This window comes from Eptatretus burgeri, chromosome 7 (genome assembly GCF_056783735.1).
Source record: "Eptatretus burgeri isolate ZD-2024b chromosome 7, Ebu_testis_v1, whole genome shotgun sequence".
In the NCBI taxonomy this organism is placed as follows: domain Eukaryota; kingdom Metazoa; phylum Chordata; class Myxini; order Myxiniformes; family Myxinidae; genus Eptatretus; species Eptatretus burgeri.
The window spans coordinates 95,443,074-95,470,527 of record NC_140967.1 but is presented as its reverse complement, the minus strand read 5'-3'; the positions used below and the strand labels follow the sequence as shown (position 1 = coordinate 95,470,527).

Here is a 27,454-nt window from a genome sequence, read left to right as displayed (position 1 = left end):
TTGGTACAATTATAATCGCCCACTAGTTTTATTCCTTAGCCAATCCTCTTCAAATTTGAGGGGGTGGGGGGGGGAAAGAGGGGATGGAGGGCTGGGCTGGGCCAAATAAACCCTGGCCATTCCCCCCGCCCCTTTTCTTTTTCAATTTATGGTCCGTTCCAACATTAAAATGGCGGGGGGCCTTGCCATTCCCTTATACGCGAGTCGATGGAGATTAAATAATTGGTGAAATGATATTTACCACAGCTTTGAAAGAGTGAAGCAGGTAAGACTTCAGTCTGGTGTCTTCTTTTATATTCTGCAGGGGTCAAAGGTCAAAAATGGTCACAAAAATTGATGTCTTTTGCATGCCAGGCCTCTTTTTTGTTAACCAATGTGGACAAGACCTTGTACCGATATACATAGCCACGGTTGCTTCATACTGAAGCAGGTAAAAGTTGGTCTGGCATCTTCCTTTTGATTTTACAGTTGTCAAAATGGATTGGGTGAGGTGGAAAGACAGATTGCATTCTCTTTTGAATATCTGTGATTCATCGATGTGTGTGGAGTCCTTCAGATGGACATTAAACCGGGCGTCCTGTTTGTCACCATTAATTGGTGAGCATCAACGATCCCACGGTGAGTAGATGTGCTATCGCCGGCACCACAGCAAAGTTCCTGCTTTAACCTGGAGGGGGAACTGCATCAGTGGCACAGCTGCGTGCCCAGAAAATGATGCTACCCACAGCTATGTGCTACATACAAAAGAACAAAGAATAATAATCTGCTATTCCAGTCATAAAAAGCCCTGTAGTCATAGAATTCCCAACCTATTCGAACCTTGCTCTATAATTGTAAATTAATACTTATTTGGATAAAGCTTTAAAAAGTGCAGAAGATGCAACTGCAGTGTGGAAATTGTTTGGACAAAGCCTCAAGATGGACTTCATTGAAGGTATGAAAAGGGTATGTACTGGTGGGTGTGGAGAATACGACAAGTGGTGGCGGTTAAAATGTCCGGCGAATTCGCATCCATTTTAAATAAATGGTCCCCAACCTCAAAAGAGACACAGATTTGAATATTCTTTTAACACTTTCATGCTATATGCTTCAATTTTCTCTCTTATATTCAGATCTTTATCTCATTTACTTTTCAACATTGTCCCAATAATTAACTTGACAATTGTCTGCCACATCATGGAACTTTGTTAGTGGCAGAGAAAAGTAGGAAACGTTCCATTTTCATCATCCATTAAACCTGCACATGAACCTTTTCCTATTCATTAGGACAAACCTAAATAACTGTCAAAAAATAATTGTTGCTACAAGCTTTTACAAACACATATCTGTTGTCCATCTGTACCTGTGTTGACATCCTCAAGACAAATTCTCACCGTGATGGAGCATCAAAGCAACGTTTCAATAACAACTCGCTGTGCCGACTGTTTAATCAAAAGACAGCATATTGTACTTCACAAACATATTGCATGTCTATCTGTGAATCTCAAAGACAGTGTAAAAGTTAAACATGTGAAAAAGGATCTTTTAGAATACCTAGTTGTTGTTGTTGTTGTTTTTGTTGTTGTGTGCTCCTTCTGTGTAACATAATATGTTTTTCTATTGCTTCGAGAAGTATAACTATGTATAACTTTGTGTGCTCTTTCCATGTACTTGTAAAGGGCTCCTGCTGTTGGAGAGTAATAAATGTTATCTACCGTTGGAACCGCTACATTAAGCTCCCATTCCCACTTCTTCGTCTTCAATCTGGGAAAGAGGACTTTTAAAACAAGGCATCTTTTTGATAAAACAGACAACCTTTTGTTCTAAGTAAATGGATTATTAGCTTTTCAACGGTGCAGTTTCTATTATTCTACGACAGCAGGAACCCTTTAGAATGAAGCGCACGTACACTTCTCCTTTTCGTAATGGATAGGAGATCATCGTTATTGATCCTGTGATCAAATGTTTTCCTTATTCTTACCTCACATATCTGTAACAGTGCGCTGCACAATGTGCAAAAAATAAACGCCATCATAGTTATAAGAAGAACATTTTCTTTTTTTTTTGCACAACTTACAACAATATCAGTTCTGAGTGCGGACAAAAAAACAACAAAAAAATCAGATTCCAAGAGTCCACAACACATTCCCAGAGCAACCTTCAAGGATTAAAAAAAAAAAGACCATTGAATAACCATCGTCATGTTACAGCACTGCATGATACTCCATTGTGTGTCATTGACAATGTGAACCAATCACTGTACTTTAAAAGGATGTGCACAAGAATCGAGTGGTTGAAGTGACTGACACTCTCATCCTCAGGCAGAGCAAAATGAGCCACCGGTGAGGATGACCACACGTTTCTGGTGAAGATTACCTCTCCTAGTTGCTGTAGAAGTTACTACAACAAAATTTTGATTGCAAGAAGACGTATAGTACAGCGTTGTTTCTAAAGATTCAGCATGTTGTGAAGGATCTATTTCTTAACCAATCAGCATTGCTCTGAAACAATGATGGCTGATGACCTCAATGAAATAATCGACTTAGTTGCTGCAGTCCTGATAATAAGGGCCATTGGGTGCTTGTTCTTGCGCACAGTTTATTCGTGTCGATCAAGATGACAGTTTTGCGGCTGCCTGGCGCTCAACGAGTTTGCGAAAAATCCCGTCGTCCACTGAGGTAAGCTGGGCATAAGTACCGGTTTCAGCCACACGCCCTTGAGCCATGACCACGATGCGATCGGCATTCTGGATTGTGGACAGTCTGTGTGCGATGACAAGTACGGTGCGACCGTGCAGAAGTCGGTCCAATGCTTCTTGCACCAAGTACTCACTCTCCGAGTCGAGAGCACTAAGTGATGGGGATGATAAAACACATTTAGTCCTTGGATAGAATGTAATCAACAATACACTCAATAAAAAGGAATTTATAATTCATGTCAAATAAAAAATAATGATGTGATTGCCGTATTCGTCAAATAAATGTAATGCACTATTTGTGGCTCACAAAATACGAACATTAAAACATCATAATGCTCATGTGGAATTCAAAATCAATATTTATGATGCAGTCCCCAATAAATTTGCACCAATAATTGCCATGTTTCTGGTTTTTGTATCCGATAATGAAGACGGGGCTGGCAGGATGGCCTCACGGTACGCACTCGCCTCTGAGCTGTCTCGCCTGAATTAGAATCCCGACCCAGGTATAAACTGTCATCCCAGTATTTCACAGGTAGGGTGATTCAATGCGTGCCATAAACTGCCGTCCCTCGGAGGGACGTTAAACGGTGTCCCATCTGCCGAAATTATTTGGTGCATTCCACAGAATTTTATCATTCGATTCCATGGTATCCTTTGCAAAGAGTAGGTGAGCTATCGCCAGCACCCTGAACAAATTACAAATTTCTGCTCTGACTTCCTGTCGGAGTGGCAACCCATCAAGGATTGCAACCCCAGCCAAGGAACTGTTTCTGCAGAACAGACACTCTGCATAGAGCATGGTATATGATGACGATTATATTTAAGAGTACAACATTAATCAAAGAGTATATTGGTCCCTGGCGACTAAAGACCAAGTTTTGTCTCAATGTAGCATCTTTTTTTTCCTTTTTTTTTGTATACCTTGTCAAACCTCGTATGAGAGCTAACACACATCGCACAGCAAGGGGGTGGGGGGGGGATAAGACAATAGGGGCGGGAGTGGGAAGGACAAAACAGTGGGGAACAGAGATATTAGGAGATCTGTGGAAGGGAGAGGAATGGGGTGGGGAACATGGGGAATAAAAGATGGACATTAAAGGGATTTTAAGGAAGGAAAGCAAGGAATTTGAAGGAGGTGGGCTTGGGTGGATTAACGGAGGTAGAAAAGATCGTGGAAAGCAAGGAGTTTGAAAGCAATCAGCATTTTTACAGGGCAACTAACATTTACAGGACCTTGAGTGCCCTGCGGAAATGTGGTTCGGACAAATCAGAGAGCAGGGAGGGGGGGGCGAGGCTGGAGAGGAGACGGAAGAAGACAGAAAGACCACCGACCAGCCTGCAGTGAGAGAGTGAGAGGCCCAAAGACTCAGCCTCATCGCGAGAGATGCCAATGATTCAAAATGCCTTGGTTTTCATTGCGTGAAGCCGAGAAAGGTGGGAGGCAGGAGAACCAGCCCAGAGGGGAGAGCAGTACTCCATCAGGCTGCGGACGAAAGCTTTTTAAGTGGTCAGGAGCTCAGGTGGGCCGAGGAAGGACTTTGCACGACGGAGGATTCCAAGTCGGCGACTGGCTTTGGAGGCCAGGTTTGAAATGTGGCTTTCCCAGGAAAGGTCATGGCAGATAGTGAGACCCAGAAGCTTGAAAGAAAAGACTTCTTCCAGAGGATTGTTGAGAAAGTGGATGGGGGAGGGGAGGGTTCTAAATGGTCCTTTCGGAGAGACATAGTGAGAGTGTGAGATTTGTCTGGATTGAAAGACATGTTCCACGTGTTGGACAAGTTTGTGATTTTACCCAGATCTGCAGTGAGCGAAGAAGCTGCTGCATGCCGGTCTAAAGGATGACAGATGGTACGGCAGTGGGTGGAGTCATGCTGTATGCATCTTTGCTTGTATGCTGCACATTCTACTTGACTGGGACATTTTTCAGAAAGCAAGGAAATTTTTTGAGGAATCGGAGTGAGTTCAGGGAGATAATTCCACAGATGAGAGGATAAGAGAGTGGAGGGTAACAGGGTAAGATTATTTAGCCTGTTGGGGTTTCATGATGGATGAGGGGTTAATCTGCATTCTTGCTGGTCATCGTACCAAGATGAATGCACACAAACGTTTTTTCAAAACCCCTATGATTTCTCACGAGATCTGATGAATTATCTCAATAGATTTAATGAGAATTTTTCGTCACGGTATCATCTTCACCATGCCATACTGTTGTCGGGCTGCTGTGATTTCCCAAGATTCCTTTCATCTCCAATTCATTTTCCTCCTCCTATACCTTCCCATTGAAATATTTCTATGTTTTGATGCCTCTTTTTTTGCCTTTTTTTTGCCTCATTGAGGCTTTGCTTATAATTTTACTCATCATGAGTGATACACAACACGCACTGCAAAGTATGTGCAGGCCACGTGCAACTGTTGGCACCATTTTTGTTCATCTATTCCAGTGCAATAATGCTTTTCTGTGAGCCTTGATTTGTGTGAATTATAATAACAAGAGAAAATAAAAAGGAAAGCAATATAAAAGGTTATGCCACAACTACATTAAACCATTACAGTTTGATTTTAGCAGGCCAACCAACTTATAGCCACATGCCACAGTACCGGACTGAAAGGAGTAGTTTTTGAACATAATTACCTTGTAGCTTCATCCAGGAGTAAAATCTTTGGGTTCTGAAAAATAAATAAAAATTATATTTACCGTTTGGATAAAAGTTTTCCAATGTTAAAACAAAACAAGAAGCGAATACTTCGATATCGCACGGCTGGGGGCAGTAAAAGTCTAGGTTAAGAATGACTAGCATAACCCGCGCTCTGTGTGACATGTTGGGGTGGGTGTGTTTGAGAAAGGAACTGATGCAGAGTATCAGTAGTAATTTTACTTTAATGCAGTAAGTGGAATACAATGTTCAAAGTACTTCTTGATACACAATGTTTTGGGTTATAGCATTGTCATTGTGGAACCCTTGTTTTGTAGTTGGTATAATTTGCACCGTAATGTCCGAGAACCGACGTGATCGTGAGAAGGCAACATATAGCTGACCGTGGCTGAACACCGGCTGTGGAAGATATAACCCAACTTTATCAAAGGTTTGGCCTTGTGCTTTGTTTATAGTCATGCAGTAGCTGACTCTTACTGGAAACTGTGTTCTTTCAAGAATGAATGGCAAGTTCACATCTGATGCGGCCAGTTTGATTTGTGGTATCAACACATAGGCACAATTTCACTGTTTCAGAACCATTTTATTTACTTTTTTTGTACCATGCACCTCATATGGTCTTTGAGATAATGTAATTCGAATATCACGTTACTCGAGCGCAGAACAAAGTCGAAGATAGCGCGACACGAAACCACAAACTCGGAAATAATATATAATATGAAACAATTTTGCAGTTATAAAATTTAAACGTAGACACGGTGAATTAGCATGCATGATGGGAAGAGTTGTGACGTTGGACAAATTTCTATTTATAGCCCTCAGATCAAAGGGACGTATGCGGCCATAAGTGTGACAGAAGAAGTGACAGAAGACACAGGACAGAATAGCCAATTATATAACAGCGCGATGTCGCCGCGCTTTAACAAGTGTGTACGCACGCGCGCACGCACGCACGCACGCACGCACGCACACACGCACACACGCACACACACACACACACGATCTAGTAGATCTCCATTCCATCTCCTGAAACCCACCCACCACCCACATGTGGAGACAGCAGCCAGCAACAGCAACTTTACACACACACACACACACACACACACACACACACACACACACACACACACACACACACACACGTTATGTTGCATCCATCCAGCAAAATATATTTTCTTAATCTTCCGTCAAAGTTTAAAGCAGGAAATGACAAAAAAAATTCTCCACCTCAGCCTATATAAGTACTGTACCTAAGCTGATACTCCCCATCCCCCATGTCAGGGACTCGAGTTATACATGGATTAAGACACTGAATTGAAAAAATGATTTTTTTTTTTGCAAAAGTGTGTTATTTTCTGAAATTAATTGTATAATTCTTCATTTAAAACATACTACAACAATCATTTCCCCAGATGTTTGCCAATTGGGCGAGCAATTAAACGTTAGTCCGCTCACCAACGTATTATCCCATCAATAACGAGCTCACCAATTACGTTTGATTAATCTCTTTCAATCCTAATCATATGTATCCATCCTTACTGCGTTGTTTCAAAATGCCTCCCGTAAAGTCACGCAAGTCAGCACGGCAGGCTTTAAGTTGGAAGTTATTAAGTTCGCTGAGGAAAATGGCAGGCATATGGCTGCGCACAGGAAATACAGCGTCAGTGAGAAATGTGTTCAGGACTGGCGTAAAGTGAAGGACACATTGCGGACTACCAAGAAAACCAAGAAGGGTAATCGTGGCTGCAAAGCTGAGTGGACAAACATTGAATGCTTGGATGAGAATAAGCGTCAGGTGTTCATGTTTATTTAATGTGAAGGAGTGGTGAACCACCTCAAAATGTAATGTGCTCCGAGCCAGTGCTGATAATGATTCTGCAGCTTGTTTTAAATACTGCACCTCGATATGATAAACACCAACAGACATGTTGAAAAACTATTTACATTCCTAATTTATCTGAAAGGTCATCCCACAAACTAGTTCAAATAATATGCACAAAAGAGCTCATCAATATTCATGACCCTGGAAGAACCGTAGCTAGCGATGCATTGTCGTTGTCAGGGAGGAATTAACACCCTCTATTGTTCTGAATAAAATATTGTTATTAAACTCATTTAAAAAAATAAATAAATAGAAATACCTTTAGGATAGCTCGAGCAATAGCTATTCTTTGCTTCTGACCACCTGCGCATAAAAACAGAATTAGATTTGCATAGATTCTTCGTTTCATCTCAGTACGTCGCTCTGATAAGTCTCATTGCAATGCAACCACAAAAAAAAACAGCTCGTATGATCGTCTGATAAGCAATTTCTATTATTCAAACTTCCTCACCCCATTGCATTTTTAATTGCCAGATAGGCTGGCAGGATGGCCTCGAGGTACCACACTCGCCTCGAAGCTGCCCAGCATGGGTTTGAATGTCGCCCCAACTATAAACTGTCATCCTGGTTTTTCACATGTAGGGTGAGACGTTGATGTTCTTCAGAGGGACGTTAAGCTAAACCTGAGGACTCGTCGACCAACACGAGTTGTTGGTGGACGTTTAAAGATCCCACGATCTCTTGAAGAGGAGGTGAGTTACTGCAGACATCCTGGCCAAATTTCAAATTCCCATTCGAACCAGCAGGAGGCACTGCTTCTGTGCTGTAGCCAGCTGCTGCTTTGCAATGATGCAAAGCAACAGCCACATGCTGTTTACGAAATAATTAATTGCCAGGTAAATGCAAGTACCCTCACCAGAAAGGAGCACGCCTTTCTCCCCAACCATCGTGTTGAAGCCCTGAGGAAAACCACGTATGAAGTCCTCGGCATTGGCAGTACGTGCTGCATGTTCCAAGTCTGTCATGCAAACCGCGCTTGGTTCCACTGCACCGTACGTGATGTTTTCACCGATGGAACAAGAGAAAAGCACTGGTTCCTGGAGAATATGAAACTGTGTTTTGAATTTGGTTTCTCTTTCGAGCAAAAACATCAACTAACAACCTCATATACAAGAACCTTAGAATAGAGAAAAGGGTTCAGAAGTTTGGGAAGAGAGAGGGGGAGGAAAAGGAAGTTGGAAAGAATAGAAGTCAAAGGAGAAAATGCATGGGACACATGGAAAGAGTGGACACACAACAGCCAGCTTAAAATCTACTTTCAAAAATGTGCAAAAGGTACCCTCAGATGAATGCAATCAATGATAAAAACTGGATTCATATAAATTTAAAAAAATAGATCACATCATTGTCATACATTGTTTGCACAAGTGCTACATTTAAAAAAATCTTATTTGAATGAACCATAATTATTCTTCATTAGATGAAACATGGCAGATTAATGACCCAGTAAACTTGCAAAAGGCTTTCTAACATCGCTTAGGCCTCAGGTAAATTGGAGGAACAGGAACGAAACTCACCTGGCTAACTGTACCCACATTGGCTCTGAGCCAGCTGGGGTTCAGAGTTTGAATATCATGGCCATCCACAAGAACTTGTCCTGTAAGCAGCAAATTAAAATGATTCGGGATGGTTGCTTCTGTGAACGTCATTCATGAAACACGTTGATTGCAGCAAGTAGGATGCATTTGCACCAGGTGATTTTGATTGTCCGAAGCAATAACTGTAGGTTGAGGTAGATAAATAAATCTACAAAATCGGTTGATTATCGTGGAGATATACAGATGGAAAAAGAACATGCTGGAAGGAAAACTTAAGCATCGGGGCTTTCACTCATTTACAAGGAAACAGCACAGCCTGCCTTGTTGGGGGTCGTAAAGACGCAGTAGCAAAGATAGTAATGTGGACTTTCCGCAGCCACTCGGTCCAACGACGGCGGTCACGCTGCCTGCTGGCACCAGCAGGTTAAGGTCTGAAAAGATTGGAGCATCATGACGTGTGGGGTATGCGAAGCTCACCCTACGGAACTCTAGCCCACCTTGAAGGCTTCCTCCTGGCACCACGGCACCCTCTGTTGTTAGTGAAGTAAATAAATCAATAAATAAATAAATATCAGAGGAGCATTAAAAATATGCATCCAACATGCATTATATTATTTTTTTCTCACCTCTTCCCATTCCTTCAAAACACACACATTGAACCCTGACTCACTCGCAAGAGGGATTGCAGGCTTCCTATCCAAGAGTTCCCAGAGTCGTGTTCCAGCTCCAAGGCCCTTCATGAGTTCAGAGTAGAAGGAACTCATTCCTGGGCAAAGAACAGAGGAAAGAACGTGGAACACAATAATGAAAAAAATCTTCACTGTGCATCCTGAGGCCATTTTAATCGTCATAGTTAAAACATTTAAATTGGCCAGGGGTGGGCAAAAAGGTGGGAAGAGAAACACCAACGGGGATAATAAAGGGTCAACCACATACGGTAGCAATGAAGTCACGTGTGGACTAAACCGGGTAAGGTTGGTGGATTTTCAGTCTCTGAAGGACATTCATAAGCCAGTTCGTTTTCCAACAACATTCCAACAATGGACGTTATAATTTTGCCTTGTTCAAGCTACTGGATGCCTTTGTGTTCAAATGATGGTGGTGTCAAATGAAATATACACAGTGCCTTCAGAAAGTATTCACACCCCTTGACTTTTGTCACATTCTGTTGTGTAACAGCCTGAATTTAAAATGGATTAAATTTAAATTTTTATCACCGATCCACAAAAATACCCCATCATGACAAAGTGAAAACATGTTTTTAGAATTTTTTACAAATTAACTAAAAGTGAAAATCTGAAATGTCGTGTCGATAAGTATTCAACCCCGCCCCCCTCCCCCACCTGAGTCAATAATTTGTCGAAGCGCCTTCGGCAGCGAATACAGCTTTTAGTCTTCTTGGGTATGTCTGTCTATCAGCTTTACACATCTGTATTTGTGGATTTTCTCCCATTCTCCCTCGCAGATTTGCTCAAGCTCTGTTAAGTTGGATTGGGAGCATCGGTGAACAGAAATCCTCGAGTCTTTCCACAGATTCTTAATGTGATTCAAGTCTGGGCTTTGCCTGGGTCAATCAAGGACTTTCACGTTCTTGTTCTGAAGACATTCCCATGTTGCTTTGGCTGTATGTTTGGGGTCATTGTCCTGTTGGAATGTAAATCTTCCCCACAGTCTAAGGTCTTTTGCATTCTGAAACAGGTTCTCCTCAAGGATTTGCTTGTATTTGGCTCCATTTATTGTTCCCTATATTCTTACAAGTCTCCCAGTCACTGCCACTGAAACGCATCCCCAAAGTATGATGCTGCCACCACCATACTTTACGACGGAAGAGATGGTGTTGGATGGGTGATGGCCTGTGCTCGGTTTCCACCAGACGTAGCGCTTTGCATTCAGGCCAAAGAATTCAGTTGTTGTCTCATCAGACCACAGAATATTTTGCCTCATGCTCTCAGTATTTCACGTGCCTTTTTGCAAACTCCAGGCGTGCTGTCATGTGCCTTTTTCTCAGGAGTGGCTTCCGTCTGTCCACTCGCCCATTAAGCCTCGACTTGTGAAGTGCTGCAGAGACTGTCCTTCCAGATGGTTCTTCCATCTCAGCCAAGGAACTCTGTAGTTCTGTTTGAGTGGTCATTGGGTTCATGGTCAACCTCCCTGACCAAGGTCCTTCTTGCCCAAAAGCTCAGTTTGGTCAGACAGCCAGCTCTAGGAAGAGTCTGGGTGGTTTCATATTTTCCATTTCTTAATGATGGAGCTCACTGTGCTCTTGGGAACTTTCAACACACCAGAAATTGTTTTATGCTCTTCCCCTGATCTATGCCTCCTCACAATTCTATCTCAGAGTTCTGTGTGCAGTTCCCTGGACTTCATGATAGAGTTTCTGCTCTTACGTGCACCGTCAACTGTGAGACCTTATTTATAAAAGGTGTGTTTCTTTCTAAATCATGTCCAATCAACTGAAATGGCCACTGATGGACTCAAAGAGGTTGAATACTTATTGACGCAAGACATTCCAGCTTTTCATTTTTAATTAAGCTGCAAAAATGTCTTACTTGACTAGACAATGAAGGAGAAACATCTCAATGAAAGAAAATACAATTATATTTTCAAACCTAATGCTTAAGAAAACTAGAGAGTTCATAGAACACTTTACCCCACACAGTGTTAAGAATATAATTCAACTGAAATAAAATAATTTTAAAGGTCGGATTAAAAAAAAAAAGTACTGAAGTTTACCACCTTTGACGCAGTGCCTATTAAATCATCCTATGGAACACTTTACATAAGTTCTTCGTGCCTGTTGTCTGTGTCCTTTATAACATCCTCAAAAAGTTTCTTCTTTGGAATTATTTTAAACTTTTCTTGGATAGAGTGGTGTATCTATATATGGAAATTTGGACATCTTCTTCACAGAAACCACTCAATAAAAAAATTGAAACGGCATATGTCATAAGCTCTCCATGGGGTAATCAAGTGATAACGATGACGTCATCGGTGAATTAGTATTCTAACCAAAATTGGTTGAATCAAAATACTTATCCGAAAAATATGAAACTTCATATAGCTGATGTATGACTTGATGTGAATGAAGAATTAAATTTATGTCACCGGTCACATAGTCTGGTGGCCATATTCGATTGAAAAAAAATTACAAAAAAAATATTTTTCTCAAGAACCGCTTAACAGATCTATGCGAAACTTCATGCACATGATCGATATGCCATGGGAAATATGGTTTGAATTTTTTTCATATTCACCTTCATTGGTGCAATTTAGCCTCAATGTGGATAAAAGTGGTCACAAAATATCCTAATAGAAGAGGGCCATAATAGTCACGTGTTCAGTTAAAGATGGTATTTCGTTCAGAAAGAGTGTGCGAGGCGAGACTATGCACTCTACCAAGTGCCATTCTAGTTCCATATGGGAACAATAAGATATTCAGAAGATATTGTTACAAAATAATATTTACAATGCAAAAGAAAGATATATTTATTACGTGCATCATCCATTCATCCACCCGTTCCATCGATGTCCTTTACCTCCCTCTATTGCTCTCCTTTCTCCTTGAAAGCTTCTTTCACCGTTTTCTCTCCCCACGACTCCAACACTGTCCTACCCTCCTTACTCTCCCTTATCACCCCTCAAACTCCAACCACCTTCAACCCCTCATGTGTGTATGTACCAAACAGATGGCTCCGTATAATTTTGCCACATGACTCATCCTCAGCAAAACTGTGATGACCTTATTTCTCGGCTTGTTTTAACATGAAACTCAGCCATCTTAGTCAATTTACATTAGTCCTGAGTTTGATGAACTCACAATCAGCTTTATTTCATATGCAACACATGGCTGCTTGTTGCATCATTATGCTCGGGGTATGGCTGTGCCACTGATGCAGTGCCCCCTGTAGGTTCGAGCAGGAATTTGTAATTTGTTCAGCGTGCTGTCGATAGCTTGCATACTCTGCGTGAAGGACACCATGGGATCTTTAACGTCCACCAACTAATGCCAGCACATGGGACACCCAGTTTAACGTCCATCCGAGGGACGGCACACACGTTGATGAATAACCCTGCCTGCAAAACAACAGATTGATGGTTTACAGCTGGTCCAAGATTCTAATCCAGGCTGGACAGCTCAGATGTCAGTGTACATACCTCAAGGCTATCCTGCCAGCCGATAAGTATGTTTGTTTTATGCATTAGTTTCAGTACTCTGTCATTTGTTGTTTCAAAGTATGATGCAGGAGTTTGCTGCATCATACAATTATAGATCTTACTAAAACTGAGCATCAGTGTGCCATCAAATCGTTATGCAAATAAGGTTTCAACTCCAAAGAAATCCATGAATATACAGTGGCTGTGTATGACGAAGGTGCAACCTCATCTACTATGGAAGCAAAATGGATGGCTGACTTTAAGTGTGATAAGAGTCCCTTGAAGATGACTCCCAGTCAAGACAGGCGGCAGATACAACAAACGTTTGCCAAGGTTTAAGTATTAGCATGTTAAGTTTGCAAAATAAAAATAATTCCAAAGAACCTGGAATTTTCTCAATGCAGAGTTTTCAACAACATCCACAAACACGTCCAAGTTCGTAATAAGCCAAGCTCCCTGAAACCTCAACACTCATGATCGACAGCAACAGCGGTCATCTTACTGCGAGCTTGTCGAACTATTCAATGGAGATCCAGCCAATATAATCACATGTCTGGTAACCGGTGATTCACCAATTGGATCATAAAACCAAACTTGGTATAAAAAAAAAAAATAATAATAATAATAATAAAAAATACCACCACACACGGTGGGATAATGTGGTTCGAGCGTCCTCTGAATCTGGGAATCTGGAAGGAAGGCGGTTCAAACATGACCCAGGCTGAGTCATACTAAAGACTTTTAAAAAAAGGATAGAGCAAGGACAAATAACCATACATTGGCAATACAAGCACAAGCTTTGATGGGACCAATGGACTTCTCCTGCATTGGAGTTTCCTGTAAAAGGAACTCATTTATATGCAAGGGATTATGGCTACAAAATAAATTTTGCACACAACCATCTCGGACAAAAAAAAAATACCCGCTAAACGTTAACCAAAGATGTGCTCCTTCTTCATGACAAGACGTCTATGCACAAGGCCTGAATTGCGCAGACTGCCATTCAAGACTTCGGGCAGCTGAATCAGTCCCGATTTAAACCAACTACTCGAGGTTTAAATCCCACATACATGCCCCCCCCCCCAATAACTTCTAATCTATTTCAACATTTGAAGTCCCACCTGCGTAGCCGTAAATTCGTTGATGACGAGGAACTGATTGAAGCAATTGAAACGTAGCTGAAGAAGAAATCTGAAAACTTTTTTTTTTCTCCTGTAAACAATTTAAAAGGACCGATGGAGCATCATGTGCATTGAAGTCAATGGACACAATAGTGGAAAAAAAAATTAAAAAACAAAAATTGGCACATTTCATTCCAAGAAAATTTGGAATTCCCTCGTATTATGTGAGATACCGATTCGATTCTTTAATTATTTCAGAAGAATGCTCTTCCAGATATGCCTGTAAAAGAGTTGCTTCATGAAGTTGTGACTTGAGGTTTAAGTTACTTGGTGGACATTAAACATCCCAAGGTGTGCTTCACTAAGAGTAGGCGAGCTATCGCTGGCACCCTGAACAAATTACAAATCCCTGTCCTAACCAGCAGGTGGCATTGCATCAGCAGCACAGCTGTGCCCCCAGCCAGTGATGCTACCCAACAGTCTTGTGCTGCATACAAAAGAAAAAGAAGAAGTAGAACGAACATAGTTGTCCAGAAGATAAGACTCGGGTCTGCCATTTTGACTACGCAGTGCTCAGCTCCAAGCTGTTTAGTCCGTGTTTGAATCTCGGCCCGGCTATAAACGATCACACTGGTGTTTCGCGGGCAAGGCGACATAAATCTCTCGGATGTACATCAAACTGGGCGCCCTGTCTGCAAGCAACACTTGGAGGACATTAAAGACTCCACGGTGTTCTTGGTGAAGAGCAAGTGAGCTGTTGCCGGCATGATGAACAAATTCCAAATCCCCGCTGTAACTTACAGGGGGCACTGTATCAATGGTATCGTAGTGCCCTGCAAAAAAAAACCCCACAGGCATGTTCTGCTTATAAACTGGTGAAATACCAGGTAGTCTTTAGTGACTGTGCAGGTATCATCTGTCAGGTGTTAAGTATCTTCCCAAGGGAACGCGACCACCATATTATGCAGATGGTGAGACCCGAGTATGGACCTCACCATCTGTACAAGTATGAAATAGAAATAAAAGCTTACAAGTTCATGAAGCAACATGCCTTGAACACCTAACTTGAGTCACTGTGTGGCGAATTGAACCTTGTGTCAAAAGTTCACAACGGATTCGACCCATTCACGACAATCAAGAGATATATTCGGCTCTGAACACCGAAACTCTATGTGCAGGCCCATTCCACAGCAGATTGTGAACCAGATGCTGTATCACAGCAGCTATGTGATGCATTCATTCCCAACATTTGTGAACCGTTTCATTATATAGGTAAGGACAAAACAAACATGGGCAAGACTAAATATAAATTGTTTGTGGTGAGATGAACACCCCACTCCATAGGCTTAGCAAACGCTCAGTCAACACCAATCATCCAAGAGGAGAAAACATGTTCCAGCTGATCAAGGATGCACATCATTTTCATTGAAACCTAGAAAGCTTTGTTACTTTCATCCCATTCCATCCTGGTTGTTATAAATTGCATCTTTAAAAAGGTATTTTGAAAGCACTTCTTTGACGTTACAATTTAAAAGATTAACGTAGTACGTATATAGTATATACCCATTGCAACTGAAAATTCGTTTCATTTTCGAGGGTTTGTGCCAGGCCGTGGATTCAGTCACAATTTTAACGTGAAGTCTTTGGGTGGCACCTTCAGCATGCTGTGGAACATATGAAGTGAAATAATATCAGAAAAAGGATTTATAAATATTGTGTAGTTTTCTCACATCGTTGGTGTTTCCTTTAATTGCAGAGTTTTTCAAGGTTTGTGGCTTACGGGTATTGAATAGTAAGGAACTCGTGGAGAATTCAGAAACAAACTTTTGTTTTTCACGAAATATTATCATCTCAGGATTAAAGATTAAGTGCTTGATATCAGAGAAAGTGGCCTGTTATTAAAAAAAAAATTTATCCATATAACTCCATGAAAAAGAATGAATACCAAGCTCAGAAATGTGCATCTAATGCAAAGAATAACTCGAGGAAAGTCGAGAAAGTGCCATTGCAAGTCCCCATGCTTCCCACCTAAAGCAAAGTTGAAAGAAATATGACAAAAAGTTCCACCAGGAATGACCCAGTATAAACTTTAGAGTTTAAACTTCCCCCCCCCCCCATTTTGACCCATGTGACCCCAAGTCCCCACCCCTTGGGGCATAAACCGAGGGTTAAATCCCAAAAAATCGTTACATATTTCATCCATCCCCCAATGTTGATTGCATATGCAAAGTTTCATTCAAAAAACGTTGAAGAATATGCCCATAATTGCATTTTTCGGTGCATGTCCTTTTGACCCCATCCAGGGGGTCGGGGCCAAAAAGGCTGCTCTTGCACATTCTTGTCATGTGATGATCACAAACCAACAAGTTTGGTGAATTTCTGCACAACCGTTCAGGAGGAGATCGAGTGACCGAGAGACAGACCGATGGAACAGATTGCAATATCCTCCTGTTTTTCAAAAAGCGTGGGGATAATTAAACATAGCATTTAACAATGGAGAGCTTCGCTGGGGAGTACAGATTACAGAAGATCTCAGAATGAATGCTCTATATTAAAGTAGAGCTCAATACAGGCTTAAACTGAGTGGTCATTAAAAAAACATAAATAAATAAATAAAATCTACAACAGTTTACAGTAGATTTGAGAATGAATGGTCTACATTAAAGTGGATCTTCACGCAGATGCACGCTCACTGACAGACAAACAGACCGATTACTAACAGCCTCCTCATCCCTTCCTTCTTTCCATGTAAGTGCTGCTTCATCAGGATGAAGATTACCACACTGCAGTTGCAGGCATGGAACAGCACCGATACAACTATTATACCAGTACACTGGTACTCATTTCGCCGACCTCGGCAGGATGACAGGCTGAGTCAACCCCACCCTGTGTTAATTCAGAGAAGGACGGGGTTCAAACCCAGGACCCTAAGATCCCAAGCTAGCCACCCTAACCGCAAAGCCAACACCAGGTGTATAAACCTGTCCCTTCAGGAAGGTCGAGGCTAAAAATACCGCCTAGCACAGTAAAATAGAACACAAAACCCCACGTGCACAATTTTGCACAATCACTTTGCAAAACGAGAATGGCACTGCAAGGCACATACCTCCGACAGGCTGAACAATTTACGTTTTCTATCCCACTAATAGGCCGGATCAGCATCCAAACCTGAACCAAAATCTGATCAGCTTGTTCTTATCACCTAACAAACTCGTAGGCTTAATGCTTAGGGTGGTGGGCTTGGGATCTGAGGGTCCCGAGTTCAAATCCCACTTGGCTGTTGAATTAATACCAGGTGGGGTTGACTCAGCCTGTCATCCTTCCTTGGTCAGCAAAATGAGTACCAGCTTGCTGGTGTCCTGTGTTGGAGTGGTGACCCGTCCAGGATTGTGTCCAATAGCCTCGGAGACTGCTTAGGCAGCACCAACGCTCTGCAAAGAGCATGGTCCCAATGGATAGATGGATGGAAACAACTCATCCACAAAGTTTTGTTATAATCCGTCCACAACTTTTTGAGATATCATGCCATATATATTTTGAAATTGAATCAATTTATCCTCATCACACTCAACCTGTCCACCAAGTTTCATCCAAATCTGGCCATAACTTTGAGATATCCTTCTCACAGATAAACAGGGGTGAAAATATAACCTCAGTCCACCTTCGGTGGTGGAGGTAATTACAGGAAGAATCGCACGGCTTGACAGTAACGAACGCCCGACTGTCCAGGACAGGAAATTTTGTTCCATCGGACAAGTGAAAACCTCAATAAACCTGTCCAAAGAACAAGTCCTTTTGTTTCAAAGCATCTTGATCTGTTCAGTGTCCCAGCTTTTCTATGAGCCTCGACTATACAAAAAATATATATATATATATATATATATATATATATATATATATATATATATAAAAAGGAATTTTTTTTTAACCATCCAGAGGAAGTTAAATAAACTTGACATGTCTTAGCCTTGACCGTCGTCGTACGTATTCACGTAAAGCCACAGTGATTAGCAGCGACTATGGGGATCTTTATAGACCCTACCGCCTCCACGCCATGGCCAAAAATTCAATGAAACATCGTGGTGACGCCTTACATGCTTAATTGGACAGGTGTAATGGTTGGCGGGACAGGTAAATCTATAACATATCTGTCCAATGGTCAGGCTAGGAAAAACAAAAAAAAAATGTTGAGCCCTGAATAAAGATTAAGGAAGAAAAGGTCGACATCAAATCATGATCAGATTTTTTCATTCAACTTCCTAATAAAGTGGAGACTTTTTGACACTGGACGTCCCTGATTGGCTGTGACAAGCAATGCAGTGGAAATGTTTCACAGCCAATCATCAAATCACAAAGATAAGTAATAGCTGCCTGCACAGAAATTACTGATAAATTCAAAGAAGTTGCATTTACTGCTTGTTGGTGAATTATTTCATAAATGTATGGAATATGATTAATTCAATAACGATCAGACTTATAATTATCAGTTTTTGAAGAGTGAGATTAGTTTCCCTTTGATATAGGATAGCATAAGACAGGTTATGCTGGCATGTACAAGAAGAACCAGGTTTAATGGACCAACCTGCAATGCTGATGCCGACCCAGCCAGAATAAAGCAGGAAGGCCGAAAGGTCACCGACCGTGATGTGAGCAGCCTGCATTAGTATACCACCCTTGTACAAGACCGCCAATACAATGAGATTCCCTGACAAGCCTGTCTGAAAGCGGATGGAAGGTGGAGAGAGAATGCATGCATAGAAAACCACGATGGCAAGCTATAGCTAATCACAAAATGAATCTCAAACGCTCGTATTGAAGATACACAATTGCCATTGGTGGAAATGTCAGTGCAGCAGCGCCTTCTCGTGGTAAGTGACAAAAATGCAAGTTGGATTACTGAACTTTATAAAATTCCACAACAGTTTTTTTCTCTACGAGTCCAGCTGTAACCATAACCAAGCTCGCTGCATTCATCCCTATCGAAAGCTTACCACTCCAAAGAAGCCGGCACGTGCCCGGGCCTCTTTGTAGGCAAGCTGGAGAACATGAGCTACACGATCCGTGTAGCGTTTCATCTCCATCTCCTCCCGGGCAAATGCTCGTACCGTTCGGATGCTTCCGATTCTCTCCTCCGCCACCTGTAGTCAAGGACATTCCATTTCCACTGCCCATTCAATTTCAGCCCAATGAGAGTACAACGTGATATGTTGTTTCATGCATTAATCATTTTCTTTCCCAAAGCATATGAGTATTTAAAAATTATTAGATTGTTATTCTAATCATTACTATGAGCTTAACTTGTTGGACTCTGGTGGGAAAACAAAAAGTAACCAATTAGATTGTTATTTAAAGAAATGTTTAAAGATAAGAACATGAGCCCAGGATGTTACATCCATATTAAATCGAGTTAAACATTCCTGGAGAGAAAAAAAAAGCCAGAATATTTGGGGTGTGAAATGAGCCTTGCTCTAGTACAAAACAAGGAGCTGATACTCTAGGTCCCCTGCCTTTTGGGTGGTTGGCTGACGTGCGCATGCAAACACTCACAACAAACAAGGCAAGAAGAGCATCACGCAAGCCAAATTACCAAGATGGTTGCCATGGCAACATAATTCAAGCAATCAAAGCTGCGATCCAATCAGGTTGAGATAGCCATGAGGAATAGATATGTGCAATATGAAAGCTAAATGTTCAACGGTTTTTGAAATATCACGTTCACAAAAGTACGTGGGTGGATGGTCAGTTGGTCGGTTGGAGGGAGCTCATTTTAATGTCCCCCGTCTCCGACGTTGTTGGAGGGGCGGGGGCTAAAACAAAAAAGAAAAAAAAAAGAAGTCATAAACCTTAGGTTACAACCATACGAATTTTAGAAAAAAAAAATTGTGTAAAGAGATCATTCAAACCTTATCCAATCTGTTTGGATTCCAAGCCCATGTTTCCTCTAATGGTTCCCACTCTTTGCTCAGCGTGTATCAGGTCTAGTAGGAGCAGTTCAAGGGAATATGGACTTGAAATCCAAACATATTGGAAAGGGCATGAATTTTCTTCAAGTCATTCCAAATATTTATTTAGCAGAATGAAAGCCAAGCCTCGGGACTTGATTATATCTAACCGCCGACCCACCACCCCACACGTTCCCTGCTCTTCCACAGGTCCCCATTGCTCCTCAGATCGTTCCCTGTCGAAAGCGTTTCTCTGTGATTTTCCAGGTAACAACGAAGGCACTGTTGTGTTTTGCAGTTTAATTGGACATACAACCATCCAATGTCCCATGTATAGTACTTGCAGTTTTCCCCATAAAGCTCCAATCATTGTGTTTCGGTCCTCAGATGTGCCACAGCTCAACATCAGGCTCATCTGATCAATCAGGTAATCTGATCCATCAGGTCTCTCACCATCCACAAAAACTTGGTGGCAGTTATTCAATCCTGACTGGCATATTCTCCCCAATTCGTCACTTTTGAAGGGCAGAGTCATGCTGAACACAACTTGTGTAAAGCTGTCTTTAGAAAAAAGGCCAAAAGTCCCAAATTCCTCTTTTCCTGCAAAAATAAAGAAATAAAACGCATGGGAAAACAGCTCACCTGTGTGGCCTGTGCTTGCAAATCTTGTGTCTTCATGGTTATGGCCCGGATGTAACGACCGTACGCTACAGCAAAAAGGGCCACCGGAGGCACCACCGAGAGCACAAAGGTAGCCAGCTTTGGGGAGACATAAAACTGCCGCACAGACAAAGTGTTTCTCAATATATATCAAGTATTTTTAACTTCAGGATGCAACACCAGCAGCATGATAGTTGAGCAAGATGTACCATACGAGAATGCGATTCTCACAAAATTGGAAATCTGTACTATAAAAAGTATTTCAGGTGAGCTGTGTGTGTGGTTGACGATGACACTGTGTGACAGCAATACGTGAGTAAGCAAACGGAAGACAATGAACAAATAAATAATGAATTATTCATGCGGTTCTGAATCTGAAGATCCGGACTTTCAACGCAACGAAAATATGAAAACGTCTCGCATGCATATCACTCATAGTCCCCCCCCCCCTCAATCATGTGACCAAAAGACGCACCATCATGCCAACTCCAACAGTGACCTGAGACAACGAGCGAAGTCCATCCGAGAGGTTCTCGGTGATTGCCCGACCGAGCAAAGTCGTGTCAGCAGACAACCGGTTCACCAGCTCGCCTGTTCTCGTTTTATCGAAGAATGCCATTTCCTGGTGCAGTATTGCAGCGAAGAGAGCCTCTCGCAAACGACACACAATGCGCTGGCCTAAGGATGGAAGAACAGCGTCGGAAAGGCAACACTGTGGGTAAAGAAACATGGGGCAAGCGATTCGAGGGGTTTTTTTTTAAGGTCAAATCACAAGATTAGTGTAACCCTTTGTCTTTCTGGAGCATCACCATGCTAACTACCGTGTTAAGTTACACTACTATCCCCTACATAAATTTAGATGGCCCTCTGAGAGCATCCCTCTTGAAAGGATGGTCGTAAACCAAACTACTGGACATCTTTGGGTTTTATCGTGGATTTTCAAGATGCCAGAGCAGCTATTCTCTGTATGTGGCAATGCCTCGTGAGGGAACGTGAAGCTAGCGCAGATAAGATAATGGTCTTGATACACGGATTGACATGTGCGATTGAGCATTGAAACCTATTTTATTGCACCAGAAGACAGATTTAATCTACAGCCAGCACTGGTACACCAGTCTATCTATGTTAACACTTGTAGGAGAAGATCGCAGATGCAAATTTGCGCAACAGACACCACAGCTATTGGAAATTTGTACATTCAGCAAACAACAAAAAGCTTCATTCAAGATGGCTGTCCACCCTTTTACATCGACATGTTACGAACAGCCTCTAACTACCTACCGATATCGCTCACCTGATGCAATCATCAGGTACACACGACCGGCATTGGCAGCTCCGCCACACAAGAACACGCCAGTCAGGATGAAGCACAAGTCTGCGAGGCTGGTTGCTGCATTTTCTGCGGTGCCGGACGAATAGATGTAGTCGATAACTTTGCCCAGGCAGAAAGGCACCGACATCGTGACGGCACTCGAGATCATAAGAAGGCTCATGGCAGCTGCAACACGAGTAGGACACAGACGGATTAATTATCTACAGCAGTCCACTACCTTAAACCAAAACAATGAACTACTGCAACTAACTAAACCACCATGGTTATCCATGCAGTCAACCAAATGGAACAAACCTGATGTTGCATTTAACTCTACACAACCCATGACATCAGCATAACTTCACTCAAAAATTATGGAACAGAATACCTAACACTTGCTTGTTAAACCAAAAATTAATTGCATTTTGCTCAAACTTTTCTCAATCCTGACCAGAATCGGAAGCGCTGTGGTTAGAACATCTGATCTGAGTCTGGAGGTCGACGGTTCGAACCCGACCATGGATGAGTTAGACCAGACTTCAAAAATGGTACGTGGTGCTTCCCAGCTCAACGGTCAGCATTATAAAAGAATACAGCATGGCCAAATAACCGTAGGTTGGCAACCATTGCGCAGGCTCGATGGAACAAACGGCCTCCTCCGAGATTGAGGTTCCTGCCAAGGAAACTCGATTAAGACCGTCCACTCGAAGTCTGGTATGTTGGTGGTTCAAACCCCACCCGGGCCAAGTCATAGCACATGCTCAGCATTTAGAGGCTAGAGCATGGATTGTTGTGTGTGTGTGTGTGTGTGTGTGTGTGTGTGTGTGTGTGTGTGTGTGTGTGTGTGTGTGTGTGTGTGTGTTTCATGCTACAGCTATTCCCTGAGTCTTAGACCCTGTAAATTACAACACAACACAACCAATACCTCAAAGGAACAAGAGGTGAGGAGCTTAATGCTCATTGAATACACATCCTTTGTAAAACTTGCTGGGTGCCCTGTAGCGAGAATAAAAACAGGTGCGTCGCAACGATAGCAAAACGAGTTCATAGAACACTTTACCCCATGCAATGTTGATTAAACAAACGTCATGGAAAGGGTCTTTTAAACTCTAACTTTGCATTTCTGAGCACGATCTATATTCCCTACGAGCCACAATTTTGTCTGAATCTCGATATTCCCCAAACGCTGAGAGCAGAAGGGGCAAATTTGATTGATCGAGATGGTGCAAATACCAAAATATTTTGTTTGTTAAACGGGTTTTTGAAAGTGTAAAAAAATGTGATTAGTGTTGTACAGTGTTAAAGTATACAATTTAATTGAAATAAAATAAAAGTTTTGAAGGTCGTAGGAAAAAAGAAAATTCCCCGACGTTGATGCACCGTCTTTTACACATAACTTACTTACCTGGTGTTGGCTTAGTGGTTAGGGGGTCTGGCTTGGGATCTTAGGGTCCTGAGTTTGAGCCCTGTTGGCAGCTGAATTTACACCAAATGGGGTTGACTCAGCTCGTCATCCTTCCTAGGTCGACGAAATGAGTACCAGTGTACCGGTAGAGGGGCACTGCATCAGAGGCACAGCCACGCTTCCAAGAAATGATATCTACCCGGCAGCCAATCTGCTACACGCAAGAACAGAACTTAACACGTTAAATAGTTCTTCACCCCAGTTGTTTGTGTCCTTTATGATGTTTCCTTCTTGGAATGATTTTCATTGTTGTTTGACTGCCAGATCTCAGCAGAGAGACTGAAACAATTACCTTGCTCTACAATTTGCCAAATTCAGAGCCAAAGTACTGCTAATATAAACTGCAGGTTCGTGTTCCAATTCATGTTTCCGAGGTTCTACAATGTTCAAAATATAAAATTAAATTTCAATCAAATAGTTGTTCAATCATAGACTGACGTCTGTCAGACAGACAGAGACAGAATGAACCAATTGTTACATCCCGCTTTTCGCATTGTGTGCGGGATAACAACATGAGAACACAGTCGCAGTCTTTCCTGGATGTGATATCCGGGGACTTCCCCGTTCAGGCATAGATTTAACCTTTGGTGGGTGACAACTGGTGTGAAAGAAAAGTAAATTTTACAATCTGCTGCTCAAAAGGGGAAAACCTTTTCCTTTTTCACTTTTTGAAGTCAGGAAAGAAGAAGTAGAAGAAGAAGTAGAAGAAGAAGTAGAAGAAGAAGTAGAAGAAGAAGTAGAAGAAGAAGTAGAAGAAGAAGTAGAAGAAGAAGTAGAAGAAGAAGGAGAAGTAGAAAAGCACAAACTTTCACAAAAGGAATGATTGATTGTTGTTGGATGGGCTCTACCAGCATCAGCTTAAAGAAAATGCACAAGTTAGCATTGTTCAGCAATGCAGAATGGAAACAAAACAATACAAGCTTGTATTTCTACACAATTACATTTCCCACAACTCGTGCAGCACAAGATGGACAGAATCACAGGCTTTCAAAACCGTTTGAAACGTTCCAAAGGAGGTAGGAGAAAACTACCAACAGGCAAGAGGTAGGAGAAAACTACCAACAGGCAAGAGGTAGGAGAAAACTACCAACAGGCAAGAGGTAGGAGAAAACTACCAACAGGCAAGAGGTCAGAGAAAACTACCAACAAGCAAGAGGTAGGAGAAAACTACCAACAGGCAAGAGGTCAGAGAAAACTACCAACAAGCAAGAGGTACGAGAAAACTACCAACAGGCAAGAGGTAGGAGAAAACTACCAACAGGCAAGAGGTAGGAGAAAACTACCACGTAAGAGGTATAAGAAAACTACCAACAGGCAAGAGGTATGAAAAAACTACCAAAAGGTACGAGAAAACTACCAAGTAAGAGGTAGGAGAAAACTACGAACAGGCAAGAGGTACGAGAAAACTACCAACAGGCAAGAGGTAGGAGAAAACTACCAACAGGCAAGAGGTAGGAGAAAACTACCAACAGGCAAGAGGTCAGAGAAAACTACCAACAAGCAAGAGGTACGAGAAAACTACCAACAGGAAAGAGGTAGGAGAAAACTACCACGTAAGAGGTATAAGAAAACTACCAACAGGCAAGAGGTATGAAAAAACTACCAAAAGGTACGAGAAAACTACCAAGTAAGAGGTACGAGAAAACTTCGAACAGGCAAGAGGTACGAGAAAACTACCAACAGGCAAGAGGTAGGAGAAAACTACCAACAGGCAAGAGGTACGAGAAAACTACCAACAGGCAAGAGGTAGGAGAAAACTACCACGTAAGAGGTACAAGAAAACTACCAACAGGCAAGAGGTATGAAAAAACTACCAAAAGGTACGAGAAAACTACCAAGTAAGAGGTAGGAGAAAACTACGAACAGGCAAGAGGTACGAGAAAACTACCAACAGGCAAGAGGTAGGAGAAAACTACCACGTAAGAGGTACAAGAAAACTACCAACAGGCAAGAGGTATGAAAAAAACTACCAAAAGGTACGAGAAAACTACCAAGTAAGAGGTACGAGAAAACTACGAACAGGCAAGAGGTAGGAGAAAACTACCAACAGGCAAGAGGTAGGAGAAAACTACCAACAGGCAAGAGGTACGAGAAAACTACCAACAGGCAAGAGGTAGGAGAAAACTAGCACGTACGAGGTACAAGAAAACTACCAACAGGCAAGAGGTATGAAAAAACTACCAAAAGGTACGAGAAAACTACCAAGTAAGAGGTAGGAGAAAACTACCAACAGGCAAGAGGTACGAGAAAACTACCAACAGGCAAGAGGTAGGAGAAAACTACCAACAGGCAAGAGGTAGGAGAAAACTACCAACAGGCAAGAGGTAGGAGAAAACTACCAACAGGCAAGAGGTAGGAGAAAACTACCAACAGGCAAGAGTTAGGAGAAAACTACCAACAGGCAAGAGTTAGGAGAAAACGAACAACAGGCAAGAGGTCAGAGAAAACTACCAACAAGCAAGAGGTACGAGAAAACTACCAACAGGCAAGAGGTAGGAGAAAACTACCACGTAAGAGGTACAAGAAAACTACCAACAGGCAAGAGGTATGAAAAAACTACCAAAAGGTACGAGAAAACTACAAAGTAAGAGGTACGAGAAAACTACGAACAGGCAAGAGGTACGAGAAAACTACCAACAGGCAAGAGGTACGAGAAAACTACCAACAGGCAAGAGGTAGGAGAAAACTACCAACAGGCAAGAGGTAGGAGAAAACTACCAACAGGCAAGAGGTACGAGAAAACTACCAACAGGCAAGAGGTAGGAGAAAACTACCAACAGGCAAGAGGTAGGAGAAAACTACCAACAGGCAAGAGGTACGAGAAAACTACCAACAGGCAAGAGGTACGAGAAAACTACCAAGTAAGAGGTACGAGAAAACTACCAAGTAAGAGGTACGAGAAAACTACCAACAGGCAAGAGGTAGGAGAAAACTACCCACAGGCAAGAGGTAGGAGAAAACTACCAACAGGCAAGAGGTAGGAGAAAACTACCAACAGGCAAGAGGTAGGAGAAAACTACCAACAGGCAAGAGGTAGGAGAAAACTACCAAGTAAGAGGTACGAGAAAACTACCCACAGGCAAGAGGTACGAGAAAACTACCAAGTAAGAGGTACGAGAAAACTACCAACAGGCAAGAGGTAGGAGAAAACTACCAAGTAAGAGGTACGAGAAAACTACCAATAGGCAAGAGGTAGGAGAAAACTACCAAGTAAGAGGTACGAGAAAACTACCAATAGGCAAGAGGTAGGAGAAAACTACCAAGTAAGAGGTAGGAGAAAACTACCAACAGGTAAGGTCGGAGAAAACTACCAACAGGCAAGAGGTACCAGGTAGGCAAGTTAAAAAACTACCAGGTAGGCAAGTTGGATGAATCTGATCAATGGATTGCTTTGGCCTTACAGTTTACCAGCAGAATGCTTGGATTGGTTGACGTTAATTGAATTATTATTGACTTGGTTCATGGGTTTGCCTTGATGTTAATTACAGGTGTGACCAGGTTCGGTAAGCGCGTCCACCTGCAAGCTTGCCACGTTCGGGATGAGCCAGGGATAACATTCGTCTCCAATCGTGCCATGAGGTTCCCTTTTGGAGGACAGACGGCGCGTCCTTGCCATCCTGATCCTGCGGAGCGGACGCCGAGTAATAACGAAATGGAGCAGGCGGCGCGCGGTGCGAGCACGACCAGGCACGGGCGGACACGCACCAATGGAGCGCAGTACGAGCGCCCACCAAAGCGTCTGCTGCCGGGTTCGAGAGACGTTCAGTCCGCCAGGTACTCGGACTCTGTCGTTTCGGGTTCGGCGGCGGGAACATGTAGCAGCAGCGGCAATGGAGTCGCTTGGTCCGGATGCCGAGCATCAGGCGGCTCATGGTGCCTGCGAGGCTGGCGACAGTGTGATCACGTGACGCTGCGCCGTTTCATTTCACCTCAGGATGATAGCTCCAAATCGACCCACCACCACCAGGCCAGGCCAGGCAGGGTGATCCATACTCCGCCTTTCGGTCACGTGATCGAACACAGGCGAGCGATTGGTTCGTTTTCC

The 27,454-nt window shown here is 42.4% G+C and overlaps 1 protein-coding gene and 1 long non-coding RNA gene across 4 annotated transcripts; one reads left to right on the top strand and one right to left on the bottom strand.

Annotated features, from left to right (window-relative positions):
* Positions 1-60: 60 nt before the first annotated feature.
* On the bottom strand, positions 61-27,422 carry ABCB10 (ATP binding cassette subfamily B member 10). Of its 3 annotated transcripts, none has more exons than XM_085889687.1 (13): positions 26,927-27,422; positions 21,927-22,130; positions 21,108-21,310; positions 20,615-20,749; positions 19,022-19,168; positions 18,613-18,748; positions 9,425-9,520; positions 9,075-9,284; positions 8,734-8,813; positions 8,073-8,253; positions 7,476-7,519; positions 5,313-5,347; positions 61-2,828 (listed from the first exon to the last, which is right to left on the bottom strand). In XM_085889687.1, the coding sequence occupies exons 1-13, from the start codon at positions 27,279-27,281 to the stop codon at positions 2,591-2,593; spliced, it is 2,064 nt and encodes a 687-aa protein (XP_085745813.1). In that variant the 5' UTR covers positions 27,282-27,422; the 3' UTR covers positions 61-2,590. The 3 variants fall into 3 exon arrangements, with proteins under 3 accessions (XP_085745813.1, XP_085745815.1, XP_085745814.1); XM_085889689.1 differs by having other exon boundaries at positions 21,914-22,130; positions 27,115-27,364; XM_085889688.1 differs by having other exon boundaries at positions 27,115-27,364.
* On the top strand, positions 480-3,072 carry LOC147023840 (uncharacterized). The gene is made up of 2 exons (XR_015060390.1): positions 480-618; positions 2,301-3,072. It is a non-coding gene; the product is annotated as an uncharacterized LOC147023840 (long non-coding RNA).
* Positions 27,423-27,454: the final 32 nt, after the last annotated feature.

Bases quoted from the DNA above. Each gene is read 5' to 3' on its own strand.
- ABCB10 (XM_085889687.1), bottom strand. From the start codon at position 27,281: ATGAGCCGCCTGATGCTCGGCATCCGGACCAAGCGACTCCATTGCCGC. The intron at 19,169-20,614 runs GTGAGCTGTTTT...CCTTGACTACAG, and splicing joins TGCAAGCACAGGCCACACAG to GTGGCGGAGGAGAGAATCGG. The intron at 9,521-18,612 runs GTTGGTCCATTA...TTCTTTGCCCAG, and splicing joins GGTCGGCATCAGCATTGCAG to GAATGAGTTCCTTCTACTCT.